Source organism: Meleagris gallopavo, chromosome 10 (genome assembly GCF_000146605.3).
Source record: "Meleagris gallopavo isolate NT-WF06-2002-E0010 breed Aviagen turkey brand Nicholas breeding stock chromosome 10, Turkey_5.1, whole genome shotgun sequence".
NCBI classification, from domain to species: Eukaryota; Metazoa; Chordata; class Aves; order Galliformes; family Phasianidae; genus Meleagris; species Meleagris gallopavo.
The window spans coordinates 28,325,336-28,338,430 of NC_015020.2; the positions used below are offsets into that span (position 1 = coordinate 28,325,336).

The window sequence follows — 13,095 nt, forward strand, 5'->3', positions numbered from 1 at the left end:
GATAGGAGGCGGGCGGGCGGTGGCTGCGTCCGGACTCGGAGTGCGAGGCAGCTCGGCCCCAGCCGTCGCTGCGCCCGTGCGCCCAGCAGGCCGGGCCGGGCCTGGCCTTCCTGGCGGGCTCGGTGCACTGAGGGGTGTGTACCGGGTGGTGTGGGAAAGAAGGGAATGGGCAGGCTGAGGGGTTTAGAAGGCAACGTAACGTAAGTATTGTGTAACCTCATAAGCGGGTTAACTCTCGGTTCGAGCTTTTTTTAATGCCCTTTCGGCGATTTAGCCCTCCGGTATTCAGTTCATCGGTTATGACTTATCATTTTTAGTGTAACTCTTGCACTCTGTCATTTGTCCGCCTGCTTTCAAGCGTAATTCTAAAGATAAGCTTCCCAAGGAAAAACTGACTTTTTTTACTGTCGTAGGTGGAATTGGGGAATCATGTTAATCAGATTTCTAAGAACCATGTTATAAAGGAGAATGATGTTTATCTATCTATCTATCCATCTATCTGTTCCGGTTCTTAATTAAATTGTAGGCCATAACTGTGTGTGAGATAGTGCAGGTGTGTAAGCGTAGGCACACATTTTTCTTTCTTACATTTCAGATGTAGTATTGGCCATGTATTACAAAATTTTTTTTCTCCGTAAAAGCAGTGATGCACTGGCACAGCTGCCCAGGGAGGTGATGGAGTCACCATCCCTAGTGGTGTTCCAGATCCGTGGGGATATGGCCCTGAGGGTCACAGTTTAATGGACAGCATTGGTGGTAGATTACAGTCTGACATAATGATCTTAGAGGTCTTTTCCAGCCTTAATGATTTTATGAAACAATACAAGGGAAAACATCTAATGAAACTGACTCAGTAACATTGTGTCTTGCTTGGTGAGTAGCTCTTGTTGCCTGGATCCAGGCACCAGGTATCAAAACTATGGACTGGGTAGCAGAGTAGAAAGGAATAGGATGTGAAACTAAGGAGTGGTCTTTACTCCTTTTGATTACATTTGTTTTATTACCAAACTTTTTCAAGTTTAATTAAAAAAAAAAATTTTTTTTTTGTTTTGCATACATTGTTGTTGTGAAGTCATAGGTTGTCACAGAGTTCTTTAGAATGTTGGTTAAAAAATGTACATCTTAAACATCTGAATGCTTACATCTGCGGCATAGGACGTGTGCAGTTTGCAGTGAATGTTGGTGTTGCGTTTTTCTTCTTAGGGTGAAGAATATTTGTGCAGTAATTAATTACTGCAAGCTACAGAGCTCTTTACTATTTAAGTAATTAAACACCCAGATACGGAATCACACCCCTGCACCACTCTTTCTTGGTTATTGATATTGAAAGAGAAAATAAACACAACTGTTCAGATATGTCAGTAGTGAAATAACCTCAAGTGTAGATGGAGAACCCTGAGTTTAGTGCTAACTGGCTAAATACAGTGTTATTCAGAGCTGTATGGTCAAAGTAATTAAAGCCTTTAATGAGGACACAGTTACTGCTTGAAGCAGCTGTTGTCTTCAGAATAATCCTTTTGTTTTTAGTCTTCCAGCAGCATTCCACAATTGAGTTCTGTTTTTGTTTTGTGTACAAAACTTAAAATTTATTTGACTGGGATTTATGTAAGATTAGCTTTTTATAATTATCTTTCAATTTCTCAAATTAGTTCATTTAGACGTGTTCGCAGGGCAAGTATTCAGATGTGTGGGCACAGCCCTGTAAAATGATCTGATTAAAGGGCTCTGGGGACATCAGCTGAATGAAAATGTTTGTTTATTTCAACTTCTGTTGAAATGTTAACTACCAGGATTAGATGAATGGAAACATTGATTTTTAGATTTAATTAAAAAATTAAAAACAAACAGAAACAACTATTTAAAATCTACTATGCTTTTTAAGAAATACTTTGGTAAGCTTTCAAGGTTACTTGAACTCTTAGTGTTTAATGTTTTTTTCTGTGTGTGCATACAGGCCTTCTCTGGTAGGCACCACAGAAGTCTTGTAATGCCATGGAATTCTGCTGAATAATTAATAGCTTGTTGGTAATGATGCTTTAAAATATTGTTCACGCTTTTGTGATGGCTTACGTGAGTTTGTTGGTTTTCTTGTTGTTGTTTCTCTGTGTTGGTTTTGCAGTTCCAATGGTGAGCAATAGCTATTAAATAGATATCTGGCAGGATGAGTTGAAGTTCATCCTTTATTCATGCTTGGAACATTTCATTCAGAAACGCACTTTTGTAAAGTAATTAAGCCTAAGGTTTTAGTAAGGCATTATACCAAGCCTTAAATCGGCTTTAATTCACCGTGACGACTTTTAAGATAAGGTTTTATTTGAAACTCACTCATCCATTTTTAACATTTGTGTAGACATTGCAAAGTATATGAGACAAAACGTGCGTAAATCCTTCTGTTTCCTTTCTGGAAAGGAACTTTACAGTTCAAACAAGAATTTCCAGTATGACAAAGTCGATGAGTTTTTGCCTGAAAAACTGTTGTTTTTGTATTTGAAGTCTTTCAGCAATACTGCAAATAGACACAGGCTGAGAAAATATTTTTCTCTCTGCAACTTATATTCAAGAATAATGCTCTTTAAAGGTTCTTTCATTGATCAGGGAAGAGAATTTAGACGTACTTTGGTCAAAAATCCCTAATTATTTACTGTTGTATTTCTAACCTCGTGGTCTTAGGTCTTTTATCGTAAAGCTGTTGACATGCAAAAAGATTGAAAGATACATGTGCACGCTTGAATATGTGTGTGCATGTCATATATATATATAAATATTTCAATTAAAATATTTTATACATTAATATATATGGTGCATATATATATGTATATATATATATGGATAAGGCATATGAAGATTTGTCTCATGTTATTTTTATAGGTATAATATATAATTGCAGTATATAAAGCATTTATATAGTATGGTAAGAACACATTAAAAAAATGTGTTCAGTAATAGGAGAAAGCTGAAATGACAAATGTGTTATTACAGGACAGTAGAAATGAAGACCAAATCAAAGAGAAAAAGCTGGAAGTTTACTAGGAAGTGTGTATGAGATGCTTACCAGACAAAGTTTTGTTCCCAATCTCTGCTGCCATAGCCTTGGATTACTCAGTACTGTAAGCAGTGGTTGGTCACGCAGGTGAAGAAACAGGTCTAGAGCTGCCAAAGCAAACAAGAGAAGTGGAAAGACAGTGCCAAAGGTTGCGAACAGTTAGAAGAAAGTGCATTGCTGAATTAGGTTGGAAGTTTACTTGCGTGCCTTGGTGAAGGAAAGCGAGGTTGAATGGATAATTGGGCAATGAACGTTTAAGGCTTCTTGGGCTTCAGAGATGAGGGTATCGATAGCAATTGTTTAAGCGGCAAAACTGGAGCAAGAGTCAACTGAGCACTTATGTGAACATAACATAGCCAAGTTCAGTTTTTTTAAATTGAAATAATGTGAATGTATATGAATGAATGAAAAGTGAATGTAGTTAGCATTTCTTATTTCTGATGTTTCTGTGTCTGCATCAGGGCTGTTGGAAGAACTCAAGCAAGAGAGGTTTGCTGGGCATTCAGTACTACACGTGAGTTACGAGTTTCAACTTGCTTTTGATATGTCATGTGCCTGCTATCAAATATGTGTCTTTGTAAATAAATAAAAGCAAGATAAAGTTTTGTTCTGCCTTGAAAAGCAGGTCGTGTGGCTTTAGCACACTTCAGCAATATTGTTTAATAACACTTTCCAGAACATACAGTCCTTAGTAGGCTTGAAAGCTGTCACTTTCTTTTTTTGCCTTTTGAGTGCCATGCTAGAAGCCAGAAAGATGAGTAGTTCAGTCAGGTGGCTTTGCTCCACTCATTTAGGTTTATGCCCTAAAACTCAGAAAATAGAGGATTGCATTTTTTTTTTTTTTTAGAACTCAGCTGTATTTAATTTGGACTGTTGGTTCCCTTACTTTTAATACGTTCTTTATTTTAACATTTTTACAAGGCACATTCTTGTAAAGATTGTGTATTGGATTTCTACTATTGCTGCATTCTGTAAGGAATTGGGTTTTACTCATTCTCACTCCTGTTGAAATGTGCCTTCTTGGTCTTGGGAATCCCAGCTTCTGGATCTCGGAAACTGAAGCATCTGAAAATGGCATCACTCAGCAGCAATTGCCCACACCTGGAATCGGTTGGCGAGATAACAAAAGAGGAATTGATACAGAAGTCTCATGTGAGTTGTAGCACATTCCTTCCTTCCTATCTCAGTTAAGTGAATTTAGTTGCACAGCTCATCATGTATTGCTGGGCATAAAAAGGAAAAAAAAAAGTGCTAAACATGGAGTAAAATCTTTTTGTGCTGCTGTAATAAGGTTTAAACTAAATATGGTACAAATAATGGACTTCAAAGGTGAAAGTCTTTTTTCCATACTTAATATTTAAGAGTATATTTCCCATCAGTGTTTTTGAAAGCAAGTGATGTTTTAATGGAAATATCACTTAAAAGAGATAAGCAGAACTTCTTCAGATGCTGCTGTTGTGACAACTGGTTACTTAGAATGTGGAAGTGTAACTATAGACTAGGTAGTATAACTGATGTTTCAAGTGGAAACTGTAACGGACAAATGATTTTTGTTGGATCACAGTTTATTTCCTGATAGAGGAGCCACAGATTGAAAACCTGTCTGAACTCTTGGTTTCTTGCTAGTATTAATAAAGAGAACAAAAGATTTTGTAACTCGTTTTAATAACTGGGAAATGATGAAAAGTCAACCCTTTTCAGTCCACGGTATTTCTTTGTAGAAGTGGAGCAGTTTGCTGCTGAGAGGAATAGCTTTTCTCCAGCGTCATATCTTCTTTGTAAACCTTTGCAACGGAGTGTTGAATGTATGGAAATGAGAATGTGCAAGTGTTACAAGTTCCATTTTCATTCTTCTTGATGTTAAATTGATAAGCAAGACTGATTTTGATGATAAGGTAACATGAAATATATTTATGCTTTATTTAGAGGAACATTTCTTCAGATGAAATCTCAGAGCTCTAAGATTTCACTAGAGATATATGAAGCTTAAAATTGGCTTAAGAGAAACAAGAATTGAGCTAGTATCAGCACTTTTTTTTTTCTATATTAAAGATTAGTTGATGTTTGAAATTCAGTTGATAGTTGGTCTTACAGTATTTTCCTCTTAGTTTGTCTTGAGGTTGTGGTTTACTGATGACAGTAACTAAAAATCAATCTTTGCTTGTTTAACTGAACAGGGCACTTGTCAGGACTGTAAAGTTAGAGGACCCAACCTTTGGGCATGCTTGGAGGTAAGTGGCTCAATTTTAATTTTTTCTGCATGGCTACAGATAGAAGTTGACAGTGTTTTTTGTTGATGGAAGGAACAACTACACTGAAGTTCTTTTTCTTGCAACTTACTGTGTTTGAAATGAGACTTCTTTAAAAGAAGCCAGCATGTTAAGATTTCTTCCTGTTTTATAGCTTAAAAAAAAGTAAATCTTTCCATCATGTCTGTAGATAATAAGATAATATATTGTTCCTGAATAAATTAAGCTACTTTTTCTAACCTTCTCTTACAATTTTTAGTAACAGCATCTAGCAGTAAAAACAAAACAGATGCTCTGAATATTGATTCTTAAAATTAGTAGTATTCTCCCCCTTTTTTAAACATATAGAAACATCCTTCAAACTTATCTGAATTTTGTACTGTATTTACACTATATATAGTTCTATCTAAAACATATTGTTACCTTATTCTTTCTGTCTGCAAAAATAAAAAAAAAATTGTATATTTAAATAAAAGAGATAGGAAGGAAAAACAGCCACCCTTAATGTCTTTTGATTTGAAGTTTAATTACATATAAAAATCCTCTTGGTGATAGCAAGACAAGTAGGAAGAGGTGTTAAGGGATGCATGAACCTGGCAGGAGGGGAAATGCTGTGAAGCTTAAAGCTTGTTTTTTATTTCTCACTTAGAACTCTTGGACTCTTATTGAAAACCTTAATTTCATACCAACAGTTCCAGTTGAGTTTTCTGATTACAGTAGTACATTTAAAGTTTCATGCTGTGATACATCTCCTCTTGGATGAATTAACATCTTGTCCTTCACCTTTTGTGCATAGAAAAACAGCGAGCACATGGTGAGATCCCAGCATGTTAACTATCTGTAACCTAACCAACACCTGTGATTATTTAATGTAGAAATTTACTGTCCAGCTGCAATTTGATTGCATAAATTAACATGCTTAGAGTACTATACAGATAACATGCTGTACCCTCTTCAGAATTGTCTTGACTCATGCAAATGAGGAATTAATGAAAACTGCTTGAAGATTGACAACTGCGAGATTTCATATTCAACTCAGCCAAATATGTTTTGCAATTAACAAAATTAAACTCAACAGTTGAATTTAACAACTGCTTTGGATCTTTTTTAATTAAAATGCAGTGAGCACCTAGCCATACAGTGCCAGAAAACTCTAAATAAAGATAAAGAATCAGTGAATAGTGGGAAAATTCTATGACAAATAGGCCTTGTTTATAAGGGCATAAAGGCATTTTTATATAAATATGTCATACTTCTAGTTTGTAGTACATCAGTGTTTTTGACACTGAGCTCACTTAATATTTCTGTCACAGTCTCTATCAAATAATGAATTGTAAAAAGATATTTTGACTTTAATTTGAACTAAAATATCAAAATGGCAAAAAATAAAATTCCAGAAATACTAACGGTTTAATGCTCTCCACCAGTGTAAGGAGTTGAGTTAAATCTTGCAGCATTCTTACTTAGCTTCAGGTAATATTTATTTTAACACTTACTGCGCATGTCTCTTGGTTTCTGTAGGAACCTGCAAGTTTGAAATATTAGTGCATTTAAAATGGACTGGCAGTGTGCTCCTACTCTGTAAACCTATTTGACGCCACTTTTTAATTCTGTGTACTTCATATCTCATTCAACAGAACAGATGCACGTATGTTGGCTGTGGTGAATCCCATGTCGATCACAGTACCACCCATTCCCAGGTAAGTGCATTTGCCAGTAACACAGTAGCTTGAAACAGTGAAGAAGAATCACAGAACTTTCTTACCCTGTTTAATGAAGTCAATAATATATGTTGGCATAACACTTTATTTTTGTTTTTTCACTGATAGGATCATGTTTTACTAGCTTAGGGATGTTTGAATAAGATCTCTGTGCAGCTGCACAATTATTTATGCAATTCTGAACCTGAGCTCCTATAAAGACTTTGGTGAATATTAAAAGGAACAGTAAACACAAAAAAACAACCCACCCACATAAACAGTGATAATTTTCAAGATCTGTAGACAAAAGTCTTCTTGAGTACTTCAAGTTTTATGCTGTGCCTTCATGGGATTATGGTTGCCTAATGAATGAGAGGAGGGAAGTTGTATTAACGAAGATAGAGTAAAACAGATGTTAAAAACAGTGATTCTTAATTCATGAAACTGGTGCTTTGTTTCTGTGTTATTGTCCCTGTTATAGTGGCTTCAGATAAAAACCCTGTAAATCAAGCTGAGCACGTCCTCTCCTGCTAGATTTTGATTTTAGATTCAGGTTGGTAGGAGCAGTGGTGTGTGTGCTGTGTGTTTGCCAGCATGCTGAGTTCTGGCTGGGCTGACCAGCTTGAGCGCATCTGTTTGGATCTTACGCTTGTGGTTTCTTCAGTGCACATACATGTGTGACTGGAGACTTTGCCAAAATGAAGCAAATAAGCTACATCACTTTTTCTCAACAAATAAGAGAAGGATTTGGGGATCCTGATAGAAGAAAAGCTGGATGTGAGCCAGCAGTGTGCTCCAGCCAGCTGTACCGTGGGCTGCATCAACAAAGGGGTGGCCAGAAGAATGAGAGGTGTTTGTCCCCCTGTGCTCTGCCCTTGTGAGGCCCCATCTGGAGTACTGTGTCTGGGCCTCGGGCCCCCAGTGCAGGAAGGATATGGAACTGTTGGAGAGGAACCACAGGAGAGCCGTGGATCCACTCTCTTGTGAAGGAAGATTGAATGTGTTTGACTTGTTTAGCTTGGAGAAGGCTCCAGGGAGACCTGATTGCAGCCTTCCAGTACTTGAAGGGAGCTTACAAGTTGGACCAACTCTTTACATGGTTAGACTGATAGGACAAGGGAGAATAGCTTTAAACTAAAAGAGGGGAGATTTAGGTTAGATACTTAGAGGGTGATAAGATGCTGAAACAGTTTGCCTAGAAAAGTTGTGGATGCCCCATTTCTGGAGGCATCCAAGACCAGGTTGGATGGGATCCTGGGCAGCCTGATCTAGTGGTTGGCAACCTTGCTATGGCAGGGAGGCTGGAAGTAGATGACCTTTTAGGGCCCCTCCAACCTAAGCCATTCTATGAATATGCTGAGGTTATTTTATTAACATATCCTACTCACTGGCTTTCTGATTAAATGAAATTCTTGTCACCAATTTACAATTCATCTGTCTCAGAAAATAAATTGGTGACTGCACACTGTAAAACTTTTGGTTTTTAATAATACTGAGGAAGAAAACAAGCAACCAAAAAAATTCCCTAACTCTACAACTGATGAATATTAATGAACAAATAGCATGCTTGCTTCTAAATGTTTTGATTGCATTTTACTCCCGCTTCTGACTTTTTTTTCTGTTGCAGAGTCTACTGCATGTCTATAGACATCAGTATTGGATTAATATAAATCTACATACAAGTGTACTTCTTTAACAAGCTTTTTAAGCTGAATCATAGTTCTAGAGCCTTTATATAAAGTCTTACAAAGAAGTCACTTATTGTGCAATTGGAAGGCTACTTAAGGAAACTATAGTCCACATTTAATATTAAAAAACATCATTATTTTACAAGACCATATTAAGAAAAGGGAACTTGGAAGTCAGGCATCCTTGCAGCTGTGGTATTATTTTCCTAATTGGTAGAAAATCTCTCATCTATAAAGCTAGTCAGTGCTGCCATATACACTGAAGGGTGGTGAAAATCTTTGGAGTTTAAGAGCAGTTGTTCTGATCTTACAGTAAGAAAAGAAGTTCACAAAAGAAAGGTGATAGTTATAACTATATCACTATATAGTGAAAATATTCTCCATCAAAATTTTTTGTGTCTATAATGTGGAGCTGTCATATGAAGAAGTAATTGAGTGTAGAATTAGTGTTTTTTTCTAAGAGCAGCTCTTACTGTAAATGGAGCAAAAATCTTGTATTATTCTTCTAATTGTTTGTTAAGTAACCAGTGGCCTGAATTTTATACAGCAAATCAGTAGAATAAAACATCATTCTTAGTATGTGGGAGAAGGAGACTGCTATTATGACCAATAGCAGACATACTTCAAGAATGAGTTTATTGCAAAATGTAATTCTTCTGACTACAATCAGTTTTCTTGCTTTTATAATTACACAGAAGCATATCACACGTGTATGATAGTGGCTAGGAGACTGATCATATGTTGTTTCTACCTTGAGTGGCTTATGCTAATAATGTATTGCCGCATGTTCTAAAATTGTACTAACCAAGTTGCTATAAAAATTAAGTATCTTAACATGCACATTTATTTCGTTATCGAAAGATCCAGTATTTTAATATTTCTGTTATTTAATTATGCTAAATCTGTGAATCATATTCTTGTTTTTTTTTTGCTTGTTTTAGGAGACAAAACACTGTCTAACTGTCAACCTTACTACGCTCCGTGTTTGGTGTTATGCCTGTAGTAAGGAAGTGTTCCTGGATAGAAAATTAGGATGTCATTCTCCATTGCCGAATGCAAGACTGACTCAAACACTAGAAAATAGTGTGCAGGTATTTTTTTAACCCAGTGAAATGGACAGCTGTAGCTTTGCAGTAAACTTTGTGACTTCGCTTGTGAAACTGACTTTTCTGAATTCTTGTGACTATGCTTTCTGCTCATTTCTCTCCGTTCTTACAAAATTTTTCTGAAGAGACAGTGCCAACCTTGTATGTTCAGACTCTGTAATCTGTGCTTCCTAAGAACGCTGTTTTCATCTTATAGCCTAATTGTTTATTAGTCAGTAAAAAACTCTTAAGGTACAGAAAAAGTACTGGGTTAAATTTAAGGGTACAATTCTTTCATCTCTTTTAAATGTATAGTTGTTCAGCATATATCTGGAAAATGGGTGTTATTTCTTTATTGTGTTTAATGTACTTACATAAAACTGATGAGTAGCTTGGTTAATACTGATAAAAGTGCTGTATTTCTAAAAATATCTTGTTTGGGGAATAGAGTATCGGGAAAGATGATATGTAAGTTGTGTGCAGTGTTTTACTATTGAAGATGGAAGTGGGACAGAAAGACGAGCCAGCATCTCAATTGGTGTTGTATCGTTGGAATTTTTTGTAACATCTGTTAACTAGAATTTCTAGTGACTTGATATAAAGCAAAGTCTAGACTTCTGAACTTCTGCACTGTGACACTTAACCTGGTTTAGTCTGCCAAAGAAATAGGCATGGTGTACAGAGAAATCAGCAGGACTTTGTCTATCTCACACTTTATGTAGAATTTTTATGTGCTCACAAAAAGAGCCTGTCAGGCAGTAATTGTTTGCCTAATAATCTATTTCTGCGTTTGTATATTTTTGTTTCTTACAGTTTGTCTTTCTTAAATGCAGTGAGCCATCTGGTGGCATATCAGAACCACAAACTGTGGCCTTGATGTGATAACTAATGTCAAGGAAAGAAAACACTACAGCTTGCTTTGTTTCAATTCTTCAGCTATTGTCATAAAATCATGCAATACTGTAGCTACTAATATGAAAATAAAGATGTATTATTTCATGGTAAAATCTATTAATTTTGAAATCCTGGTATGCTCACTTCATGGACAGTAAAATGTTGAAATTCATTCAAGTCGTTTTAGTTACTAATTGGCAAAGTTAACAGGGAAGGATAAATACAAATACACTTTTTTCCTTTTCTCCTTATAAGGATTTTAAAATACCCAGTGTTCCCACACTGAAGATTCCATTATCAGCAGTATTTGATGACCTTGATATAGAAGTGGAAGAAGATGAGTTAAAGACTAGAGGTAAAGAAAGTAAAATCCAACACTTTATTCATCTTTATTGCATGTGTCCATCTCCAAGTCTGTTCTCCAGTTATGTATTAGTTCTGTTCTAACTGGAATTGTTTCTTTACATTGAACTGGTATCACAAAGGATACGCGTATTTGTTAGAAAGTATTTCTAATTGTCATTTTCTTAGTAATACCTGACCAGTAGACTTTTAAGGTGTCACTTTTGAGAATCTAATGCATGTGTTAAGGGAGTTTGTTTTCCTTCAGTGATGGTAAGAGTTATTCTGGTATATGGATCTTATTTCTCTTTTACTCATCTGCTATTGGTGTTCTCTCAGGCAAGTCTGCTGGCATTGACCGAAAAGCCTACTTTGCCCCTTCTGTTGTCTGGCACAGTCTTTATGGATATATCTCCACCCCACTAATTTGCCATCTGCCCTAAACTCATTAAACCACGTGTTTTATTCCTAGTTATTTTTTTTTTCCTGCCGATGTGTATATATGAGGTTTTTTTTATTATCCTATGAGTATTTCTGGGAATGTAAATTGTATGGAAGTAATGTACGAATAGAATTGTGCTGTACTTCCCAGTAACACTGATGTGGTTATGTCCATACACCTCAAATTTGAAGAAAAAAACTAAAAATACTTTCTGTATGTTTTTGATGAAATAAGCATTGAAATATTTCATCATGAGGAAAGAAATCTCTTCAAAAACTTCACTTCCAACATTGCAGGTTGGAAAACTTTGTTAGATTGTTGTCTTATTTCTTTCAAATAGCTGCAGATATTTCAACAGTCACAGTTCAGAATTATTACTACTTTCATGTTTAAGAATGACTGTCCTTTCTGTAGTGAGTCTTGGAAGGGACTAAGAGTATGCACAGATGTGGGACACAGGACTGTATTTCTACCCACACGGACAGAAACCTTTTACAGCTTAGTGAAAAAATCCCTTTAATTAAAAAAAAAAAGTTTATTTTTCAGTTAAATTTTCTAATATACGTAAATCCATTTTAGGTTTCCTTTTCTGATATGGACCAGATAAGGGTTAGCCTTATACTTAAAGGATTCTGTTAGAATCAGTGATGTTGATTGATAAATGTAACTTTATCTGTCTTACTGATTCTGTGCTGGTGTTATTATTTTCCCACACAACAGCAAATTTATTTTGAGGTGAATCAGTTTATTAATTTAATGCTTCAGTAGCTCTGAATAGCTTGTGGTTCAGATGAATTTTTCCCTGAATTGAGATTGTATGATAATTATGACTTCTTTGAATAGCCTCTCCTCAAATTAGAGACCATTTTTGCTTGCCTCTGCAATCACTGAAAGAATATGTTAGTTGTAGCTTTTATGTGTGTGGGAAAACTATATGTGGATATCAGTCAAGAAAGTAAACAAACTGGGCTTGAAAATAAATTCTTTGTGGTAATCTTAATTGAGCAGTCTGTGTATAACAATAAGGGTATGTAATTGGCAGAGGAAAAGACTGGTTCTAATTTAATTATGGCTCTGGTAATGAGTAGTCACATGGCGAGTACATTTTGAGTGTTTACTATCATATTTAAATGTTAACATGAACTTGACAAAAAAGTTAAATCTTCATTTTGATTATTTTGGTAGTATGAGTAACTGTTTTGAATGCAGCATAGAAACAATTTAACTGAATGTGTAAATCATTTAAATTCTACTAAAGTATAAATGCTTGACAACTGTATTTTAAAATAACACTCTGCAACTGTCATAAAACAGCAAGAATTAATATGAAACATGATCTGCTTTTCTGAAGTGTTTTATACCCAATACCAAAATGTTAATTACCTTATGTAGTAATCTCGACGCAAGACTTAGGAGTCCTGTGTTTCTTTTAGTTAAAACTCTGCATTATAATGGGCTTTTTAACTGTGACACTGTGACACAAGCATTTTAATTAGCACATATTTACTATGAGATGTTTTTCTTATTATGCCTTAGATTAGCAGACTTGCTGAATATCTTTTTTTTTTTTTTTTCAGGTCTAACAGGATTAAAAAATATTGGTAACACTTGTTACATGAATGCAGCTTTACAGGCTCTTTCCAACTGGTAAG

General features: G+C 35.6%; 1 protein-coding gene across 2 annotated transcripts in view; it reads left to right on the top strand.

Moving 5' to 3' along the window:
• The first annotated feature begins 3,504 nt into the window (after window positions 1-3,504).
• The window catches only part of USP33 (ubiquitin specific peptidase 33), a 32,005-nt gene continuing 22,414 nt past the window's right edge, over window positions 3,505-13,095 (top strand). For both annotated transcript variants that reach the window (XM_003208753.4, XM_010716236.3), the window contains exons 1-7: window positions 3,505-3,557; window positions 4,083-4,195; window positions 5,221-5,274; window positions 6,930-6,992; window positions 9,622-9,771; window positions 10,915-11,014; window positions 13,021-13,090. In XM_003208753.4, coding sequence (XP_003208801.1) covers window positions 4,115-4,195; window positions 5,221-5,274; window positions 6,930-6,992; window positions 9,622-9,771; window positions 10,915-11,014; window positions 13,021-13,090 — 518 coding nt within the window. In that variant the 5' untranslated portion in view covers window positions 3,505-3,557; window positions 4,083-4,114. The remainder of the gene's footprint in view (window positions 3,558-4,082; window positions 4,196-5,220; window positions 5,275-6,929; window positions 6,993-9,621; window positions 9,772-10,914; window positions 11,015-13,020; window positions 13,091-13,095) is intronic.